Source organism: Psammomys obesus, unplaced genomic scaffold, assembly GCF_907164565.1.
Source record: "Psammomys obesus unplaced genomic scaffold, mPsaObe1.curated_primary_1811, whole genome shotgun sequence".
NCBI classification, from domain to species: Eukaryota; Metazoa; Chordata; class Mammalia; order Rodentia; family Muridae; genus Psammomys; species Psammomys obesus.
The window spans coordinates 22,276,157-22,299,817 of NW_026596134.1; the positions used below are offsets into that span (position 1 = coordinate 22,276,157).

Here is a 23,661-nt window from a genome sequence, read left to right on the forward strand (position 1 = left end):
GCATTTAGGGGGGGAACTCAATAGTAATCATAGACTTGCACACAAAGACACAAAAAGAGGCAGATAAAATGGGAGAAAAAAAATCACAAGCCCAGAATTATCCACACTCTGACATCTACTGAAGAAGCAGGCTGCAGCCAAGTGCTTTCTCTACACAGAGAGAAAAGGCGCAGTGCAACAGGGAAGGGTCCATTTCAAAATACCATGATTTTAATTGTTTCTAGGCATACAATAGAATAGATGAATCTAAAAACAAACAAAAAAAAAAAAAAACAAAAAACAAACAGGTCATCATCAGTTAACTATTCACAAGTCATCCACAAACAATAAGCCAGCCTGTCAAATAAGCATTCCTACTCATTATGCTAACACAACAATGAAATTTCCTCAATCAAGAGTGCCCCTGCATAGGTGATTAAAAAGAATGACAGATTCAAGATGCTTTTATCTAGTAATGGGAATAAAACAAAATCCTGTTGATCCAGGTGTTTGGCCCCACTCCATCAACTCAAGCTAAAATCCCAGCCATGGGTCTAGTTTTCAGTCCAGATGCCAGGTCAAACAAAATCTACAATAAAATATTCATATATAGCAAATAGGCTTATAAACTATAATATAAATGTGAAACTTCTTTTAAACTCAATAAATAGTTTAAGACATCTTTAGTACATTCTCAAACACTTCTCTTCTAGTTTGCCTCACTTCTTAGAATTTTCTACAATTTACCGATTTGTAAGAATAGGTTAGATCAGCAAGTTCTGAAGCAGAAGCCAAGTCAATAGTTATACAAGCTTTCCTGTAGTGGTTCACTGAATTTAAGGAAGTTACAGACACTTGGAATCATTTTATTTACAATTAAATACATATGTGTGAATATTATAGACAAAGGAATGAGCAGTGACCCTCTATTTTATCCAAATAAGGGTGGTACTTTGTCAGAACAGATGTGAACTGAATAAAGCTAATGTACATAAGGTGAGGAAGAAACAGAAAATAATCTTCCTTTTGGGTAGAGATAGACACTGTGTTCACAAATAGGTTGCAACTGGATGCTATCACATGATTGAGTTCTGCCAATAAGAAATGATGCATATTATTTCTGCTTTTGTCCTTTAAAATATCCTCTAAGTTCTCTTTCTCCTTCTCTACATTTAGCCAAAGGGAAGGAGCACACTCTGTAGAATGACTAACTTACAGGATGGAAGGTTCTGGGTGCCTGAGTGACAGTATGGAGCAGAGTCCACACTCCGCCAACCATCACTCTGCCCTGCCAACTGCAATGAGTGAGAAATACCTAAGCAGCATTCGATGATTGGGCTTGGAAATTGTTTCTCATAACAGCGAGACTTTCCTGACAAATACATATTGTGATGTTCTTGTACCTCGCTGATTCTCACTGTTTTCAACTCATTATTCTATAGGTTAGGATGAAATAAAATATTTTATCCACATGTATGCATGTTTATATGTTTGCAGGTGCATAGGTTTGTACATGTAGAAGCAAGAAGACAATCTTGGGTGTCATCCTCAGGAAGGTTGTCTACTTCGCCTGCATCAGTGGCTCTTATTGGCCCATCAGTTAGGCTACATTGGTCATCCAGTAAGCCCAAATGAATCCTTCTGGATCTACCTGCGTGGTGCTGAGACCACAAGAGTGCACCACTCACTGTGCCTGTGTGATCTCTGGGAACTGAACTCACACCCTCATGCTTGTGAGACAAACACGTTATCAAGGGAACTATGTCCCTACCCCTAGATTTTTGGATGAAACAAATACAGGCTAGCATGGAACATGACTAAATGTCACCACAATATATCATAGCACTATTTATAAAAACAAAACAACAACAACAAAAACCTAGGGCTTGAGAGAACACTTAAAGGGTAAAAGTGCTTGTTGCATAAGCTTAATGAGTTGTGTTTGGATGCCCAGATTATACATAAAAGAATTTCATGCCCAGAAGGAAAACATCTGTAATACTAGAGTCCTAAAGGAAATGGGAGGCAGAGACACAGATTTCAAGAAGCTCATAAAACAACTAGACTGGCATACATAGTGACATTCTGTCTCAAAAAAGTATAGAAAAGTAATGGCTGATGCCCAGAGGTTGTTCTTAGACCTCTATATTCATGGCATTATGTGTGTACCTGCATTCACACGTGAACATACACATATTTATACATGTATAAACCTACACATATCACACATACATATCCTACATGACAAAAAATATTCCTCCTTGTCCCAGAAAGAATAAAATGTTTTCATATTCTAAATAGCATATAATACCCAGTAAAAGATGAAAATGTGTGTGTGTGTGTGTGTGTGTGTGTGTGTGTGTGTAAAACCTTTGGAGAATTAATATATAGAGGTTTCCTTTACTATTTTATGAGCTTTTCATAAACAGAGTCTGATTTTCATTCATTTTATATATCTCTTGTGCTCAATTCTTGTTAAATTAAATTATACTTTATTGTTACCATCAGAGGGAAGGAAATATAACTTCATAAAAGCTGCACATCCTATTCTGTATTTAATATGTGTTAGCACAGATAACTCTTAATTTTACTAACAGTACAGTCATGTGTTATTATTTACAATACATATTATTTATAAGCATTATTATCATATATATCATAATATAGAGCATATATGTAAACATATAATAAGGTATTATCATCCCCATTTACAGAAGAGAAAAGTAATTTCCAAAAAGATGAATTGAAGTCTGGTTTGGCATCTTGAGTGTGTAAGTGGAGATAACATAATGAAACTATTCACAATTTATTTAAAACAAGAAGCCTTTAAAATTCTTTGATTTAGGTAAAGAATAAATAGTAGGGATACTTAAAAATCACTTCAAACTCCCTGCTGTAAGATTGCATCTTCTAGGAATATTGGAAGCTATACCCATAAAATCTCAGTCACATGACTGCCTAAACATGTGTGGAACAAGGACCACAAAAGACATGGTAACATGCAGGTAGGAATACAAGACCTTAGCCCTGCAGAAGGACTACAGGTAACTAAGAAATGCTGAGCTGTAAAAATAGTCTTTCCCAGGAAAGTACACAATTGGTAGTCCAATACCAAATAGTCAGCCCTAAAACTATATACATACAATTAATTAAAAAGAGGCCATGAATTTGAAACAGTGCAAGAAGGGCTATATAGGAGGGTGTAGAATGATAAAAGAGAAGGGGGAAATTGTATGATTATACTATGAGCTCAAATGTTAAGGAAGACTTCTGGGAATTAAGAGGTGCTGTCCTCCAAAACAAACTGTCAAGCAAAGAGCAACAGAAGAACCAGTGAACTTTAAGGCAGCACCGTTCATTTTCAGGGGACAGAGCTGTCACCATGGCTGGATGTCCAAAACAAAAGAAGGTATGAACGCCTCCAGCTATCCAGTTGACTTGGGGCAGGAGACTGGGTCTACAAATCCTCACATGTATTTTATTTATTATTATTTTTTGAAGGCAAGCTTACCAAAATCAGGAGAAGATTTGTAAAGCTGACAAAAATCACAATTTTCTGCATTTTTTTTTTACCTAACTTAGGCAGTGACCTCCACAAGACCTCAGGTTTAAGGACATTTATTTCAGCAGCAGCTGAGTTCACTATTAAACAGAGATGCAGATCATAACATAATGCAACTAAATCACTCTTGTAAATATTTAATATCATTGCCTTTCTTTTCTCTTAACAAATCACTATCAAAGACAGCATATAGTAGAAAACACATTTATTTATTCTATCCTGGAAAAATGCTTAGTGCTCATGCATTTTATCTATCTAGTTCTCCAAGTGACTTTAACACTTGAGAGCCCCTGTGATCAAAACAGTTGGAGGGAAAGCAATTTTGTAACAGTTTAAAAACTGACTTTGCATGGTGATAAACATTCCCCAAAGTTGACTCATGGAAAGACACTAAAGTTAACCAATCAGACACAAACATAACCCTGAAAAAGAAGATTAAGAAGGAAGAAAAGAAATGGTATTTGCCTAAAAGTACATTCTCACTTGAGGAAAAGTTGAATATTTCTTTTATCTAAAATCTTTGCAAATAAAATGATAACCATTCTGAAAAAACAAGGAGAGAGGGAAAGAAGGAAGGAAGGAAGGAAGGAAGGAAGGAAGGAAGGAAGGAAGGAAAAGAAAACATTAAGTAACAGTCTGAAATCCAGTCCCTAGAGAATATTCTTACAGAATATGCTTACAGGATATTCTTACAGAACCCAACATGTACTCTGTTATAGAAACCATAAGCACAGGACACCAAAAAAGAAAATAAATTGACATAAAAGTAAGTTGAAAGTCCACTGCTGTTCTCATTTTACTTCAGTCAAAACAAAACAGTCAACATAACAAATTCTTAAGAGACACAGTACTTCATGAAGCCCTGAGACCTTACAATCATGTCTCATACTGGAAGCTGCTTGTGAAAAAAAATATTATTTATAAAGTTCACAACAGCTCCAGAACATCACTGATGTGGCATTAGTAATAAAAATCACTAATTAATATTAATACTAATAATCACTCATAATGTATCAGTGGCCTATGAGTGATCCATAACAATGTCATTCAGCAAAGAAGATGACGAAGTCTTAGTGGCCATTTGGAGGGAAGAAGAAAACAGTATTGGGAGTCAGGAAGTCTGGTCCAAGTCCTGACAATGCTACAGATTATCAATGTAACACTCATGCCCTCTCAGCATGTTTATTCATCTGCAAAATTACAGTGCAAAGGACTAAAGGAATTCTAAGTTTCTCTCCCTCTGAAATTATATGCTTCTAAGATCTGAGGCAACAAATCAGCATTTTTGTAAAGCAACTGTAAACCAAATATTTTTATTTGCTTCATGGTTCATATATTATCATCAAGTCTATAAGAAAATCTTACAGTTTTTTGTTTTATCAGGGGTGGAGTTTTTGTTGTTGTTTTGTCAATTTGTTTTGTTTAATGTGGAAAGCTTAAGGAAGGAAGAAGACCATGTTTCCTCTTGAGGAATGCTGGGCGCTGTCCGTGGTGCTGAATCATGAAACACAATAACTCAGCGATTTCTGTTAGACACTTCGGTATATAGGAACTGGGCACATGCAGATGAAAAGAAAAAATAATGGTGTTATTGACTTTAGGACACTTGTAATTTCATGGGTGCGGCTTAATACAAATTTTTACCAATGTTGTTTCAATTATTACAACATATCTTCCAAGTAGGCTTGGTAGCAGTAAGACCTTATGGAAGGTTAAACTGAATGGATCACATGCTCAGATTTCTTGGAAGACATATTGGTGATCTGTGTTTATGATTATGATAACATGTGTTAGTGTTTCTGATTCATAGATTAATGTTTCATTAGAGGCACACTCAAATATGAGTTGTGTGTATGTGCCTAAGCATTGTGAGTTCGCCTGTGTGTGTGTTCACCTATGTGAGTGAGTAACAGGGAAAGAGACAGAGGGAGAGAGAGATGCTTTAATAATCCTCCTCCATGCTCTTTTTTTTTAATCCATAGTTACATCTCTGGATTAGAATTGTTCACACAGACACCTGGTATTTCAGGTTCAACTGCCCTATGAATCAGTGTAGAACTAGGAAATCAGTCTAAGCCATAATTTCAACTAAGGCACTAGTAAATGCCCATTATTGGTCACTGGGGAAACAGGGGAATATATGCCTCCTTCAGAAACTACATCTCTATTGCCTGATAAATAAACCCAGACAAATGAGCGATGCAGACAGAACAGTGGCAGCCACTTCATAGCCTACAGACAGCACATACAAAACCCTCAGCCGTATGTGAAGAGAGACCACAATCCCCTGCTAAGCCAATGATTCCTAAGCAAAGCCCAAGTAATTCTTATCACGAAGCAGCCCTTTCACCTGAATGTTCACTCACTGTGAACCTGTCCCAAATTTCAAAGTACATAAGACTCCATAGAGCTCATGCTAATTCCCTCCTCTCGGGCTGACATCAGCACTTCCTGCAGTCCAGCAGGCCATTATCAGGAGCACTGTTCACACACATTACATGGACAACCACTTAAGTACTTAGGTAAGACAAACTGGAAGTGTTTTAACAAGACTGGGGCCTAAAGCTGCCGTTGTTTAAATGTCTGTTATGCATTCCACCAGGAAGCAGTCACTTCCCTATTGAAACAAACCCATTCAAAAAGCACTGTTCACAATCAAAACAGCAGAGAATGCGGTCAAAGGCGTTCTTGAGTGAAACCAACCCGAAAGCTCCCTTCTAGAGACTTGAAAGAGGTGTTAGAACTGTCTTGTCCCAAGTTTCTCTCCCGAACATTAGTTTTTAGGTTTTGACAAAATAAAAATTACAGAAAAGGAATTCCATAGGTAACTCTGAGGAGGGTGTGTCCCTCCTGGGGGAGTCGAGGTCTGGGCTGTCCTAAGAGAGGCTGGGTGGAGTCACACAGTCTGGTGAAAAGCTGGCTTTCAAGGGCAGGAGGAGTAGCTTAGAGGTGGGGTCCTTCCCCAATGCACACAAAGCCCTGGGCTGTTTCTTCATCACCACAGAAAACCTGCATTTCTAAAAGTACTTTTTTTGGTACATTATTTATGTGAGATAGATAGATAGATAGATAGATAGATAGATAGATAGATAGATAGATAGGTAAATTTATATACAAAGATCTATAATCATTTGTCTTTCTCAAAAGTTTTTTTGTAAGATGGCACTCTGATTTATCACACTATATCAGAGTATATGCTGAGAAATAACAAAACTTCTAAGTTTCACGTGCGCTTACATTTTCCCCTTGGGACTATTTTGGCGTTGCACTAATTTTAAAGAAATATAACATTTAAGGCTTCCCCAGTTCATAGGTAAATAATTGGGGCTTAACAAAGCCCAATGTTAGGCACATGGCAGGAGTGAGTGGGTTCTGTCTTACTATCAACAGCTTAACACAGGAATCACGGAAAGAATGACAATGGGCCATGACCCACAACACCAAATTCATGTTTATAGATATCACTAGTAACAGGAGAATGTGGTCTGCAAAGCATATTTAAGATATTTGGTAACTTTTAATAGCAACCATGACCAACTGAGTAGCGTAACAAGCTCAGCAAGCTTTAGGGTGAATATTTCAAGAAAAATGGGTTGGTTTTCCTACATGTGTTTATATCTGCTACTTATTTTATTTTGTTTTGTTGGAAAAATAGAACACATAAAAATTCTGAGGTTTGAGATTTAGTTTTTGATGGTACCAAGCCAAAGTTCTGACTCTCGTTTCAATAACGGATCTACAGGCATTTGCAAGGCACAGTTATTAGTTTATCTTTAAGTAAATATTTTGATTGTCAGACAGCTTGTTGCAAACAAGGTTTTTTTCCCCCAAATGCTCACTCCTGAAGCACCCGAGCTGGCTTGTGCGTCACTCATTTAATAATCTGCACTTGTGCTCCAACACAAGACCATCCTAAGGTGGCTGAAGAACAGGGCAGGAAAAGAATGCTTTGTGGGCTCTTCATTTAAAAGGACTCCAGAGTGTGGGGCCTGAGTTTCTCTCGGTTCTGTGGTCTCTGCACTCCGTTGCCATAAAGCTTAGGAAATGAGCTATTACACACCACCATCCCTCGTAACTGCTATTACAGAAAATCACACACTCACAGAATAGCATTAATTGTCAGAATTAGCAACCATTTAAAAGGCAGCTGTTCTTTCGCTCTTAAATAGGCTCCAAATTTCAGATTCTCCCCGTGTCATGGATGCTCTATCTATGCCTCTTACACATGCACGTACTCACGCATGCACACACAATGGATCCTTAGGCAAACAGTTTTTTAAATGATCTATATATTTAAAACACACACACACAAAATCCTGTTTATTAAGCAACATTTTTCACCCCAGAACTTGCCATCGCTCTTACAATCAGCTGGAAAGCATCCAGCTAAGCAGCAGCAGTTTCCAATGCTGCAGGTGGAAAGCCTCTGTCTTGTGTGGGCTGGGGGTTGGGGGCGACAGAGCAGTATCTCTTTAAGAGTCAACAGTAAATTAACTTGCCCATAAGAGTGAAATAATTAGCAGTTAGTAGCTTATTAAAAGGATGGCAAAGGCCAACCTGCCATCTGGGATCTCCCGTTTCTTGTGATTGTTAATATGTCAAGATGTGCCAGTTGCACTGAGCTTTCGCGTCACCGTGCCTGCCCTTACTTTACATGTAAATTTTAGCGAGAGACGCGACACTTTTAAAATCAGATGTCCATCAGAAAGCATTATTAGTCTGGCTTTTTACAAAGCATATGTTCTTTTCCTCCTCTGCTATTCTACTCACTGCAAAATGCCTTAGGGGAGGAAAAAAATAAAAGGAAAACCCAATGATATCAATTAGATATGGTCTTTGTGCAAAGGGAAACCTGAGCTTCATCAAAAACAAGGCCAAGCTGCCTCACAAAAGCATGACATGATTGCCTCTGTTTACACACAGCAGAAACCGCAATGGCTCTGTCTCTCACAGTTCATCCTTCCTAATGACGCTAAAGCCAGAGCGGGCTTGCAGTTCATTTTTAGCCAAGCACATTCATTTCTGGAGAGGGGAAAAGCATACATATTCAAAACAAACAGAGCATATCATGACATAAACTTATGAAGTAACAGAGAAAAATATATCTCCTAATCTAGACAATGTATATATATACATATATATATAATAGTTATACATTTTAAGAATGCAGCAAAACTTTACATATATAAACTTTATATATATATATATATATATATATATATATATAAACTTTTGCTGTATACTTAAAATCATGTATTTGATATTCTTTATATTGCATACACTATGCCCTAATGAAGACAAATAATACACAAGTTTAAAAAAAATGTACATGTACACACACAAAACATACTGACTCTCCTGAGTCTCAGAATTTAATATGTGAAGGACTTGAATAACAAAATGATTGCCTAACAATTGCCTTTAAAAATAAAAAAGCTTAATATTAAAAGCTGGAGTAAGTCAAAAATTGACCATGTTTGAGTCAGTTTAATTTACAAGAGGTTGTTGAGAGCTGCTTTTAAACTCCCACAGACTCTCGCCATCAAGTGTCAGAGGGTCGGAAGCCCGTCTGCCCCCCCCTCAGCCGTGGAATACTCAGTACCTAGCAGGTCACTGATGTTCCATGAATACTTGCTGAGGGTCACAGGTCATTGACTCTCCATGAATATTTGTTGGGAACTAAATAAACCTCGATTTGCTAGGGTTGAAAGAGAAATTCTACTAAATTCAGACATACATTACACTGAAATACATTGTTTTTCAGTGCATCTACCATGGGAGCTACATGTTAGAACATATGATACTGCATAAAACTATCAATGAGTTTTTGGACAAACTGTACCTATACCCAGATAACACAGACACCCTTGCTTTGCACGCATGAGAAAGGGATCATGACGGATACAAGCTTATGCATATAGGTAGATGCATCATGCTTGTACTCTTGTCAACATTCTTCTAACAGGCAACTCTTTTGAGTTCTTCATACATGATATAGTATAAAGATAATACACGGCAGTTCAACGTGTTCTTTACCTTCAGGCACTATCAAAGTCAAGTTCCTACAAGTATACCTATAGACCTGCTATTGAAAACTATATATCCCTTCAGACCAACCACTTGACTCGTTAAGCAAAGACCCGTGCAAAAAGATCATTCATAAAATAATTCCTTTTATGTATTGTCAACTGGAATTTAACTGAGACATTCCACTGGCATGGTGTTCGTTTTATTAATAGATCTATTGTTCACATTCACGGTTTTTAAATGTTCCAAAATAAAACAACTGTGTAAAAATTGTCTTCAATGTCCAATGAAAATTTCTGAACAAGCAAAGAAGTAACCCACCTTTCATATTTAAAAGCGCCATTTTAAAGCCATCACTGCTGAAACACAGAACTACTAACATAAAGCAATTTACCTTTTATGTTTCCAAGACATCCATTTTTCCCCCAAAAGATTTTCAAAACATTAAAAGAATGGGATAAAACATGAAAGTGGGCTTTTTAAAAAGTAAAGTGATTTTCATGATAAACAGATGAGACAAGAGATGGAACTGTAATATTGCCTCTATTTTATTGCAATTAGATATTTATAGAGCACAGATGAGTTTATTTTCATAATTAGTAGCTGGCATTGCATTCGCTAATTTGCATAAATAGTTGGCTATCAAGACAGTGACTTATTTGCAGGGTGCTTGAATCCTAGCAGGGACAACAGGGGGCTTATCTCCTCAAATCAGTTCCCTTAATGTTCTTACCAGCAGAATACAGTCTACATGAGATGATGCTCAAGTTCATGCAGCCTGATCATCTCTTTACAGATTGTCTAATGTGTATTAGTTCAGCATTAGAAGGCCAATGATCAAATCTACATGGGAAAAACACACATAAATAAATCCCAAATAGTCTCCAACTTCTAAAAGCTTAGAATGTAGGTTTGGTTCAACTAGTTCAGTAAGAGTTCTGTAGACGAGAGAGAGAGAAAGGAATTATGCATCCATTGCAACCCTTACGGCACACATCTTATCAGTCCTTGGCAGTTATCAAAGATGATAACTACCCTTTTCCTGGCCGTTCTCAACAGTTTCCATACCATCCTATACATGCCTCCTACACCATTCAATAAAAACAAACTTCCCAGAATGCATGAATGAAACTCTCTGACGGTAGCAAAAGGAGAAAGAAAGACTTCCAAAATTGACTGCTATGGACAAAAAGGAAACTAAGGATGCTCCTAGCAGATCTCTCCTGTCAACTGCTCACATCAATAAATCTTCAAGAAACAGCTTACCCCGTATCTTTCTTAAGCCATAGGTCAAACACTTGTGGTTCATCAGTTGATTCATTTGACAAGCACGAGGTACACTCTTTGTGTACTCCCATTCATCTACACTGTAGATTCTGCATTGCAGATTTTGCAGGGAGAGAATAAACTTGGGAGCTTCAAGTCTACCTTGAAGCCCTGGTGATATATAACACACATTCTTGTATGGTAGCAGTTGTGTCAGGCAGAGCAGAGTCTGCTAACTCAGAAAGGATTTGTGGACTCCAGTTTGACACAGTCTCCACCACCACCACCACCGCGTAGGGATTCCAACCTGTTCCTAGTTCGAGTCTTGGCAATAGCTATGAGGTCTCTGTTGGCATCTGAGTCTGCAACTCCTGTTCCCGAATTCAGTTTCAGGGGAAACTTTTTGATCACTTGCCTCAGCGTAGATAGTCCTCAAATGGGCAAAAGAAGGGGGAACGGACCCAAACACACTCTCAATTCTTAAGCAGAAGCCATGGAGATAATATCTAAAAGCTAGAAAATGCTGATTTCTGAAAAACTATTCTGTTCATCTACTTTTGGGTATAACCCCTCTTGCCTTTGGCAACATGCTGTCCAACGGCCTCCTGAAAGCAAAGGCTGACATTATGTCAGAACCCCTGCTCAGTTCTACAGAGTTAACCTCATAGGGCTTACTATTTTATCACTGGGCTTTTAAAGAATGACAAGATCTGAGACATCTCTATCCTTTTCTCTGACAAATGCTTAAAATTAGTCCAAGACCTTCTCACTTTTATCCTCTTATAATCTGCAATCATTTCCCTCTGATACTTGTCTACAGAAGGCCAAGAGATGGAGGAGGGTACTGGGGCCAGAATGCCTGGTCTCACAGCACGACCTTTGGTATTCCTTTGATTAGTGGGTAGCAGGAATAAGGATAGTAGAAAGGGTACAAGCATTTGAAGGAGAATGGCCACATTAACATCACACCTGAAAAATCAAACCCTATTTCTGCCTCCACATCTAAAACCAATTGTTTAGTTAAACATTACTCAATTCTATCGGCATCTATCATGTACTGCTGTGAACCAAATTTTGAGCTCATGCAGTATGGATGACAGTGATAGCCAAGGTACAGCCACCTATACTTTTCTGGGGGAAAGCGATGAGTGAAACATGAATATACCTCTTGCACCATGCAAGACAGTTGGATACAGGCACTTTATAACAGAACCATGAAATGTGGCAGAGCCAAGAGACTGAACCTTCAGATATTAACAAAGGAGTATCTAAAAGCATTTGGGAAAGAGGGAATAATTCAAAGAAAAGTTCATGGAAAGGAAAAAGCAATGTGGGTTGACATAAAGGGCACTGGAAGCTTTAGGAAGCAGCAGGGTTGGCAGAGGTCACAGAGGGACCATATTATAAGTAAAGCCTAAGACAGAGAACATCTTGACAATGACTCAATGAGAGTCCACCAAAAGCTTTTTGAAATGATGAGCTTTATGATCGGATTTAATTTTAATTTTGCTTTATTTTCAAATTTTGCTTTATTTATTTGCGGTAAATGATTTACAGCATGATAAGAAGGATTACAGACTTTGAATCCCTTCCTCATGTAGCATAAACATGTCTGGACACTAGCCAGTGAAACTATTTGTCTTCCATATACTTGCAATCTATAGAGAAAAGTAGCCTAATCCGTAATAAGTTTAATACAAGCTGTTAGAAAGGTGCATGGAAAGTTCAAGGGCAATAGGAATTCTGAGTGGGCAGCTTGGGCAGAGGATCAGGGAGGATGGGCTGCTAAGAGAAAGGGAGCTGTCAGAGTAAGCAGTCCTGCAAGGCAAGCTGGTGGCCTGTTTGGCTGAAGCAGTAATTTTGCAAGGAAGCTCAAGGGAAAAGGTTAAATGAGAAAAACAGGGCCACACTGGAGACTGCTCTGGAAGTGAAGGTTAATCCTGTGTCCCACATGGTAGACAGCAGAGTTGACACAGTTCTCCATCAGTGGGCTGACTGGAAGGGAAAAAATCAGCAGGGAGTTGAACTAGGAAAGGATAATGACCTAATAAGTTCTGGATGCAGACATCAATGCAAAAGCCATTCTAGAGCCAATCCCAGAATGCTCTTTCCACTGACTGCGGCGGAGAAGGAGCATTCAGGAAGGAAGACTTTAGGAAGGCGTTTCTATCGGTCAAGCCTGGGTGGTGAGGAAGAAGGGGCTTTGGAATGGGAAACTGGTATGTAGACAAATGACACTAAGGTTGACTTTTGACATACTGAGCTGACAGTGCGGGGTGACATTTATGTGGATATATGTCACAGCAAATGTAAGGTGGCATGCTGGAACTTAAGAACAATCAGTGTCTGAATGGCAGCCAGGAGGCAAGTACATGGAAATCATACTTGTATCTCAGACATGCTACACAGAGGAGTGGTCAGGGACTCCGATTTGGAATTGAGTCTCATTCAGAAGTCACCTAACATCTTTCTGAGCCTTGTTATTAGGACTGTTAAACACAGATAATGCCACCACATACCTCATAGAAGAATGGATATTAAGTCTGAGGAGACCCGCAAAACACAGAGAACAATGGCCAGCATACAGGAGTATAGCCAGTAGTGGTAGTGACAGCAACGGCCCACAGAAAGAAAGATTCCATGTGCAAAAGCCCATAGACACCCAGACAAAACTTTTAGGGGACGTTTGAGGAGAAAAATGAAGAGACAGGAGTATGGAAGGGGAGAAGAGAAGAGAGAAAGGGTACCGCACATTTTCAATCAGCTAAGTCATGGGGTAATGTGTGGTTTCACCTATAAAGAGCTCTCTGGCCACTGGCTTCTTCCTCTTCCCCACCTACTCTTCTCCAAAGGCATCAATCCAGCAATGGGGTAAGGGTTTAAGGTAGCAGGTTTCTGAGAATGAATCCGCCTGGGATTATCATGAAAGGAGCAGGCAACCAAGAAAGCTCAAACTGGAAAAGGCTGTAACACTCCCAAGGCAGGTGTACAGAAGACACAAAACTCAAGGGAAAAAATGACCAGTTCACTGACAGGTGCTCAACTGAGCATTTGGAATAACTTGTCAACCCTATCTTTTGGCCATATCCTCACACCAGAATTCACTCTCTCTACTTATGTTACTTGGCAACTTTTGAAAGAAACAGCAGTGGACTAGCCCATCAGGATAGGGAAGAGTTATTCAGGAAATAGAACTGGATAGAGATATTTATAATTTATCATCAATTAACTTCACCTTCACTTCAGCACAGTTAATCCAATGTTAGCAGGTAACACAGGTTCTCTGGGATTAGAGATGGATGAATGAGTTTTACCACCCCAAATCATAAAGGCATGGCAAAGTAAAAGAAGCCCACCTACTGGTCGCCTCTCCTCCCTGACCAGTTAGCAAAACACTCTACAGTAACATTCCGCATCAACTTTTTCTCCTTCCAGTATAACGTAGTTGTATTTCTATTGTTTTCCTAGTCCCACCTTTCTTAGCCTATCACCCCTACCCTTAATATTTTATCTCCCAAAAATGCAAAGAAATTACAACACCGAAGGAAAAAAAAAGAGCAATATCCAAACACCCCAAAAATTGACAGTAAAATTAGATAGTTCTCCAATCTTCTCCCCCTTTTCTTCCATTATCGCTCTGGTACTGATAATACTCCAGATGCAGTTATGTATAAAACCCAGCAATTATGAGATATCTTTTCCTACCTCCCCTATGCCAGAGACACACATCACAAGAAGGGATCTTAGAACACCCTGCAATGGAGTAAAACACATCTCCACACAGTGTGTCAGCTTCCAGAGACCCTTTTCCTGTTAGACACCATGTGGCATCATACATATGGCTCAGACTGCCTTTAGAACCATCCCCGACACTGAACACAGGGTTCATTGAAGGACAATGACCACAATGTTTTTGTTTTTTGTTTTTTTTCCACATGCAGTTAAAAGCAGTTAACTTCTAACATGGCCTACATATTCATCAAAATCAACAATTCCCCTCGCACACATGAATAACTGAGAGTGTACATTGATAGGTTGATAGAGTGATAAAAATAAAGCAATCTACCTTTACTTCTACCTACAGAAAGTAAGCAGCAGGTCCAGATAAGAAGAGGAAGCATGGTGTCCACCATGGAGGCGGCAAGAGAGAGCGAGAGAAAGAGAGTGAACATCAGCACAATGCAGGCACACTGAGAAGTAACACACATGGCAAATCTCAGGACAGACATCACAGGAAGTTGACCCCCCCACACCCCATCATCTTCAGGAGGCAGCACAAAGCAAATGCATGATGGGAGGTTTAGAAAGCAAATGCTGGAGCCAACCAGGCTGCTTCCATTGGCTCCATGTTCAAACTTCATCCATTCATTTCTTCTCACTTCTATCCTCAAAAACATGGCAAAGTCCACATGCAAAAGCACTGCACAGTCACATGGATGTGAAATTGCACATGTATGAACAATCTTTAAAAAAAAAAACATGGTTAAGAAAAGTCTTTGAAAATCTTGGTTCTCTTGTATTTTCCCAACATTCGCACGGGACGAGAGGACCAAGAGTGGGTCATACAATAAAATGGATATACACACAACACACTTAAATACCACATCTATTTGTGGACATCAAATATTAACTCTGGAGATTTGGTGGGAAGCCCCTATCACCCATGTACTGGGATTAAAAGAAGGCAGGGGCCACTGGAGGAGAGAAGTGATGGGTTTTAGAGTAGTCATTGTAGAGGTAAGAATGGATGAGGGGAAGATGGAAAAGTATGACAGGAAGAGGAATGAAGTCAAAGGGTTTCTTAAGTCAAATTAAGCCTCCAATAGCAACTTAAAACCTTAGAGGCACCATCACCCAGAAGGATTCTGCATCTTTTCTTGAAACCCCCTCAAGGGAGGAACTGGCAGCATCTGTGTTTGCATGATTCTTTTCTTTTCTCTAGAAGAGGCACTAGCCAGGAACATGGTTGTACTTGAATGCTCCATAAGTGTAGATGTGGGGTTAGAGTAAGGTGTGTGCTACAGAGTCTCCAAATTCTGTTCATACCAGCGTTTGGATCTAGCCTTCCTATAATGCATTTGTGTGTCTGAAAAAAGCTAAGATCAAGGGAGCCCCTGTATATCAGCCCAACTCCTTGCCCTGTGGTACTAGCAATATGATACCCATGGTACTTGGGGGCACCTGAAATGCTGGGAGACCTCACAAAGAGAAACCAGGAGCACAAGACTGGAGAACACAGGAGGACATCCTGCCATCAGGGCTCTGGTGGCCTGCTTTTATGGTGTCACTTGTCATCAAGTTTGGACCATTAAATTCTACCAATTCCTAGAATTCTGTTCCTCTTTCTTCAAAGGCAAAGGCTTTTGCTTCTCAAACTGTCTAAATACTAGGTCCACATCAAGCACCCCCCCTACTCATATTTACTTCCCAATACTTGATGGAGGAGTACTTGCTTTCCTCACCCAGCTGCAGGGAGACAGCCTTCATTCTAGCCCCTTACGTAACCCTGAAGAACTCATCTGACCTTTCCCTTCAGATATATGGTGATATCTGCTTTCTACTGCGAAACCAACACTGTCTTAAAATTTATGGTGTCAACACCTTGGCTCATGCTACAGAATGCACTTATACTGGAAAAGCAGCCTCATTAATTCAGGACGACCTCAACTGCCCACCTCCAACTGGTAAATGGTATCTTCCAGCCCCAGATGATTATGTGACCTGATGGTATCTCCCTTATGGTCAAACCATTTGATAGTTTGATTTGAGAGACTAGGAGATAGGACGTGGCTGTACATTCTCCAAAGATCAAGAAAAAACAAAAAAAAAAAAAAAAAAAAACAAACAAACAAAAAAAAACCATCCTATGTGAAACTCTTCCACATCTTCTTTTTTCTTTGATACTCCCAAAGGAGCATTGAATCTGATATGTGTTTTGAAAAGAAACAGATAAGAAAAATTAAAGAACAGTCTTTTGGTGACAGGGCAAGGCAGGTAGACCAATCTTGCAATCACCCCAAAGCTTAGAAAAACACAATAGTAGCAATTGAACAGTGAAGCAAAAGACAAAAATTTTAAGTGGGCTCCCTTCTCAGATCCCGATTTGGGCTGATAATGTGGAAAATTTTTACTTAGGAGAAAAAGGCTTCATTCACAGCCTACCCCATGCCTAGCTGAGCTGAATTTCCTGCACACTTCATTCCCTGCATATTTGAATATTTTAGGTTGCAGATGCTGAATTTACAGATCTTTATATGCAGTTTTCTTCAGGGTGTATAATGAGTTAGAATCCTGCCATGAGGACATTAGCATGTTCCTTTGGTGATTCCTTTTTTTTCCCCCCTTTTACATAAAATTTAAAGCACTCAATGCCCCACCTCCACCCCCAAGGGCTTCCTTTGACCAAGAAGGGCAGAGTATCATTAAGATGGCAATGGAATGGAGGGGTAGACATACACCAAACCTTTACCCAGAGTAAAGTTCAAGGAGAAATCCAGCTCCTTGCTCCCAAGCTGGGCCCCAGCCTGGGGCCTGGGGGAGAGCAGGAGGAAGTTAACCGCCTGGTTGCTCTGAAATTAGCTTCATTCACCCCCATTATCAACGCGTCATGCCTTGTTTCATGCTTCCTTCTTAGAGGCGGCCCAGCAGGGCCAGCGCCCCGCCTGGCCCAGATGATAAATGGTGAGGAGGAATGGAGAAGCTGGGAGTAGGAGGTGGGATACCAGGATGCATCGAGAAAGGTGTTCCTCCACAGCACAGGGAACCCTTCTGCCAGCCTGGTCCACGGCAGGAGGCACAGGCAACAGATGGCTTTCTATGGAGGAGGCTCTGAATGACCGGCCAGAGGCAGAGAAGCAAGCAATCCAGGCATCTCAGGACCACAGCCCAAAGCACCTACCTTGTTCACTCATCATAAGGTGGGAGAGGCCTGGGGAAGAAACAGAGAGAGGAGAGAGAGAGAGAAAGAGAGAGAGAGGGAGAGGAGGGGAGAAGAGAAAAGAGAAAAGATGGTTAAAATCCCAAACGCAGCAAAGTAACCTTCTCTAAATTCTCTCATAGAAGGAGGTGTAGGGGGGACACATGCGCTCAGTAGCATGCAGCACTCCCTGAACACCAGCCCCCACGCTATGGAAGGAGCCTGGGCTCTCCCATCTAAAGAGCTAGCTTCTGTTTGCTGAATCATAGCAAGGACTTTCTTTTTATTGTTATTATAGGCAATCCATAGGATTTGTGATAGATCCACCAAGATTAGGTCTCTGGCAGAGAGACTCAAAGGATCAGGTAACGGTTTCTTTCTTTTAAATTACTTGCATCAGAAATACATGTTCACTGCAGAAACTGGGGGAAAGTCTGAAGAAAAACAAAAAGAAAAAAAGAAGTTATGATCTCACCTTTCAGAGAGTACCATCCTTTTCCCCCCTATGCATTGGATTTTCCTCTAAATGGAATGATACTGAACACAGTATCAGGTCATAGGTCGACCTCATAGGTCGCTCAGACTACCTAAGACCGTCTCTGTCCTATCCACCTTAAGCAGTGGTAACTGCACTCCATTTTCTACCACTTCATTGCACTAGAAAAATCCATGTTCCACGAGGGAGGCCAATCCCTGAACTGAACGGGTTAAAGAAGGTACACAAAGCCTCAATATACAACTAATAGAACCTCTGGAGAGTCCTCACAGGAGACAAATTCAGCTCTTCAGGACTCCTCAGGACAAGAGAAGCATCAGCTCTGATAAATCTAACAGAAAAGCTTTTCCACCAGTAGCCAACTGTACTGGCTGTTTGCTCTTGAGCTGTTTCTATTACCACTAGAAATATTTCACAAAACCCAGATCACCCCTGAGAGCCTCTACTCAAAGCAAAACTCAGGGATACAGAGGATTAATAAAGGACAAAAAAACCCCCTAAAGTATGGAAATCTCTAAATGTTTTTGGAGATTACTAGAGATTTAGAAAAGTAATCAAGGGCTAAATGTAGGTCAAGAAACTGACTTTTCAAAGATCAGTGATATATGTTAAATACACAGATGCCATAAATGTCATGGAGTCTATTTTTTGAAACAAGTTTTATTAAACTTTAATCATCCTTTAAATGCTCAGGTTCTGGCATTCAGTGTGGTAGGGCTAGGTTACCACTTGTGGAACTGGAGTAATGCCAAAGCGGTGAGTCTCAATTTTTTTTTTTTTTTTTGGTCTTACAGGACAGAGGAATAGAAGGAAGAGAAAGGAGTGTTGATTTGTGTAAGAGGAAACACACAGAAAGACCCTTTCCTCCATAGCTGATGTTTCTGGGCCACGTCTTAGGCACTGGACATCATTGTCAAAGCATAAGGGAGAAAGGATGTGGGACAGATGCTGGAGTCTGCAGAAATGGGAATGGCGAGAACATACATAAATCCAGAGAACTTTGTCACCTTTAAGAAATGAAAGTAACGATCTGAAAAGACATCTCATACTAAAACAGGGTGCTTAACGGGCTTTTTGACTATATTTGGGTGGGGACAGCTACTTTGAACCTGAGACTGAAAATATTTACAGCTTCGGCAGCAGTAGGAAGGAGATGTGAGACTCTACTTGATCTAAAAATGTATGTAAATTTTTCTAAATGAAGAGTAAACGGGCTACTTGGTAGCAAAGGATACAAAGGACCTAGAGAAACCCAACAATGGGGCTCCAGCTAATATACCCAAAGCACCCTAGGCAAGCTAAGTTACTATCCTGGGTAAAGGTGGGGGTGAGACAGGATCTGAAATTTAAATCAGTAGCTCACAGGATTTCCATGCCAAGAGAAAGTTGAGAGCTACCCCATTTACAGTGTCATATAAATCAAATTTTGGTAAATTAAATTGTTTGATAACTGCAGTAAGAGGAATTGGATGTTTAATGGAACCCTGCAGTAGATCCTTTTGTGAAGGGAAGAATCCTTTTAAAATGCAAATAACCTACCACCTATGTATTTTTTTTTTAATTCAAATATGTACTTATCAGCTTTTATTAGGCTACCTACATAGTTGTAACACTGTCACTTCAGGAAAAATGCTCATCTTCTTCCACATCTAAAAACCTTAAGAAGACTGGCCAAGCCTTAACAAGGAATGCAGCTATGGGATCCTAATGTCAAACTTTGATATTGAAGAGAATAAAGCAAAATGGGCACGAACACCAAGAAACAGGATGTAGGAAGGGAAGAGGCCATAATATGTATATTTTTTCCTTTTTTGTGAAGAAAACTTTACTTCATTGTTAAGAGCTGAATATTTGTATCTTTTCTTGTATAAACCTATCCTCCACGATTACAGGATGAAGTAATCATTCATTCCAGAGTACTCTCTTCTACTCTAGATCTCTGTTTCTTCCCTTTCTACCTCAAAATGCTAGTTGGCATTTAAAATTGTATCAACAATTCAAGAAAAAAATAACTCATGAATTAGGGTATGAAGCATGGGAAGGGTTAGGAAAAAGGGAGGAAGGAAATGATATAATTATATTTTAATTTTAAAAAATAGCAAATGAAAATATTTCAGTTCCTTCCATGGCTAATGAAAGCACCAACAACAAACAGATCAATCTATTCAAGTATAACTATATGCAAAGACTGGAATGAGGAATGAGAAGGCAAGTAAGTACAACAAATTCCTTGTCCTCCAGGAATTTTTCACCTATCAGGGAAGGAGTTTGTGTGTGTGTGTGTGTGTGTGTGTGTGTGTGTGTGTGTGTGTGTGTGTGTGTGTGTGTGTGTGTGTGTGTGTGTGTGTGTGTGTGTGTGTGTGTTTATATTCAGAGGAGCACACAGATGACTTGGTACTGGTACATGCCCATATAGAAAAGGAGATTTAATAAGTGGTTCCAGAGCCAGATTAGAATCTCACCTCAGCTACTTTATAACTTGTAACTTCAAGAAAATAGCTGCAGGCTTCTGGACTTTGATTTTCCTATCTGGAAAATTATGATCGTTTCATACATTGCTTTGAAGTTTAAATATATTAATATAATATCTATGCCACTGGTTCTCAACCTTCCTAAGGCTGCGACCTTTTAATACAGTTCCTCGGGTTGATGCTGCTTCATACCTGTAATTTCCTACTGTTTTGAATCATAGTGAAAATATCTGATATGCAGGATATCTGATATGCACCCCAAAGTGGGGTTGAGACCCACAGGTTGGGAAATGCTGATCTACGCGTCTACATGATAACAGCTGTGCAGTTGCTGTTATTGCATACCATGCTATAAAAATAGATGGACACAGACAGATATTACACATTTGGTGTCCAATACTCAGTGTATGATTGACAGTTAAATAAGAACTGAATGAGCAGTAACAAATAGCTAAGTATCAAATTATGAATCCAAGCAATAAGACAAGTAGGGACTGGAAAGAAGATGCTCCGTATTCAGAGAAAGTTCCTGCAAGACAGGAAGATTTGAAATACACCTTAGAAAATGACGTAAGGACTGAGGGTATAACTCATCTTTACTTCAGCCTTGCAAGCATGGAGACAGTTTGGCTCATTATTGTAATTCTAGCAAAGGGGAGGCAGAGCCAGGAGGATCCCTGAGGCTCACTAGTCAGCCTGTCTAGCCCAGCGTAATCTGTCAGCTCCAGGCTAACGACAGACACTATCTCAAAGAAAGTAGACAGCTGAGGTTCTCCTCTGCCATACCCCTTCCACATACCTGCTCACACATAGGTACACACATATGCATGCATACACATACATTTTTTAAAAAGAAAAATGGTTGAAGATTAGAGACAGTTAGCATTCTCTGTAGAACCATCATCTGCCAAGATCACCTTATTCTGCTTTCCAGAAACAAGGGCTTTTCTGGGCAGATGACAGGCATGTAATAGTGTACTATATTGATAAAGGAATGGACATATATGATTAGATTATATTTTAAAAGTGGGTAGTCCTAATATTCTAAACATGGACGCCATAAGTTTCAAGACTAAGGAAAATGGACTTGCTCTTAGAGCTGATGGGAGAAACCAAGGGTTCATGTCCAGGCAAATGACCTGGAGAAGACAATGTTAAAAAAGACTACTTTTGCAAAAACAATTATGAAATGAACTAAGGGAGTGAGAAAAAGGCAGAAAGATCGGAAAGATGCAAAGGGTTCAAGTGATTATGAATAGCAAAAAGGAATGGGAAAAAAGAGGATTTACTATACTTTGTTGATAGATAAGGTGCTTTGAGAAGAGGCATATGAGAGATGGAAAAATGAGAAAACAATGGCAGAAATAGAGAAAGTGAAAACAAGGAGATGAATTAGGAGTGGGGAAGATAATAGATTTTGTATTAAAGATGATGAAGTTGAAATGAAAGAATTTTCTAGCAAAAATGTCTGTCAGGCATTTAACACTATAGTACAATGCTCTAAGAGGGGATCTAGTTGAATATAAGGACTTAAAACACTCTCTTCACAGCACAGGAGGTAAGCGAAGGAAGCCTGGAGAAAAGGGGCTGGAGCTCTCTTTTAACCTGGGAAAGGTCGAAGGATGCGTAGAAAGTCCCCCCCCCAAGGATTCAACATTAAAACATTCTAATATATTTTTAAAATAGAACTATATTGTATCCAACATAAATTACAAAAAAAAAAATTATGCTCAAAAATTCTTAACTGAGATGTATATAATTAGCAAGAAATGAAGCGGGAGCCACACTAGATATAAGGATAGGTGTGGGTGATGGAGAATAGAATAAAATGAAGATGGGCTTTCTGGTCAGCCTCAGAAGAGGACCGTGAAAATGCATGCTAACATCAGACACCCTCATGGCCACACATCCAGCCTTGGAGCTAGCTTGCTGGATTTAGTTGGAAGATGCCATTTTTTTCTGGATCAGACATTCCAGTACTGTCATAAAGACATGGGCTGAGTCAAGGGCCTGTAGAAATAAAAGGGATTATAACTTTTAAAAACAAGCTTAGATTTTGGATTCAAGCAGATTATGACTCAAAACTCTGCTCAGTTTAAAAAAAACACATATGGTAGGTATGAAGCAGGAGATGTGATTAAGTGGGCCTTTGATAGGCATGACATTGAAAATTGCCAACATTGAATTCTTAGGGAACTACAGTACCTTTTAGGAAATACTTACAATAATAATAGAAGAAAAGAATTAAATAATCTTCTATCTGGATCCTGACAAAATGCCACTCTAGCTGGATCTAGGGACATGTTGGATCCCAACAAGATATCTGATACAAAATGACTCCCTCCCGTTTTCATTTAAGTTCTATCTGTGTCTGTATATCTTTGGGGCACAGGTTTCCAGAGTATATACTAGAACAAAAGGAAGAAAAGATTGCCAATCAATAAGACATTAAATTGCCTTGGAACAGACTGCAAATCATATGTAAAGTATATGCAAAATATACATATGGCTGCCTAAACTAAGTTATACCCTTTGGGAAAACCCCCATGGAGCTAGCTGATTTTGCCACTCAGGAAAATGGAAATGGCTATGAAAGCTAAGTCATTTATAAGCAGCTGTGGCCATGATGAAACCTGTCATGAGAATGACTAATACAGAGAATAGAAACCATTTATTGAGTCAGGCAAGAGAAGGGTACTATGTTCAGAAACCAGGCCAGAAGTTGAAGATCTCCATTATTTAAGCTAACGTTCTCTCTCTCTCTCTCTCTCTCTCTCTCTCTCTCTCTCTCTATCTATCTATCTCTCTCTCTTTCTCTCTCTCTCTCTCTCTCTCTCTCTCTCTCTCCATCAAACCAGTGTCAACCCATCTACAATCACTTGGTTTTCAATCCATTCATCCTTACTTCCTTCACCCTGGCTGGGTAATTGGGAAAGTATTTTTA

General features: G+C 39.4%; 1 protein-coding gene across 1 annotated transcript in view; it reads right to left on the minus strand.

The window, feature by feature from the left end:
- Positions 1-23,661, minus strand: part of Nrxn3 (neurexin 3) — a 1,537,891-nt gene that overhangs the window by 1,403,276 nt on the left and 110,954 nt on the right. The window contains exon 4 of the mRNA XM_055593211.1: positions 17,733-17,762. Within this exon, the coding sequence (XP_055449186.1) occupies positions 17,733-17,762 (30 nt within the window). The remainder of the gene's footprint in view (positions 1-17,732; positions 17,763-23,661) is intronic.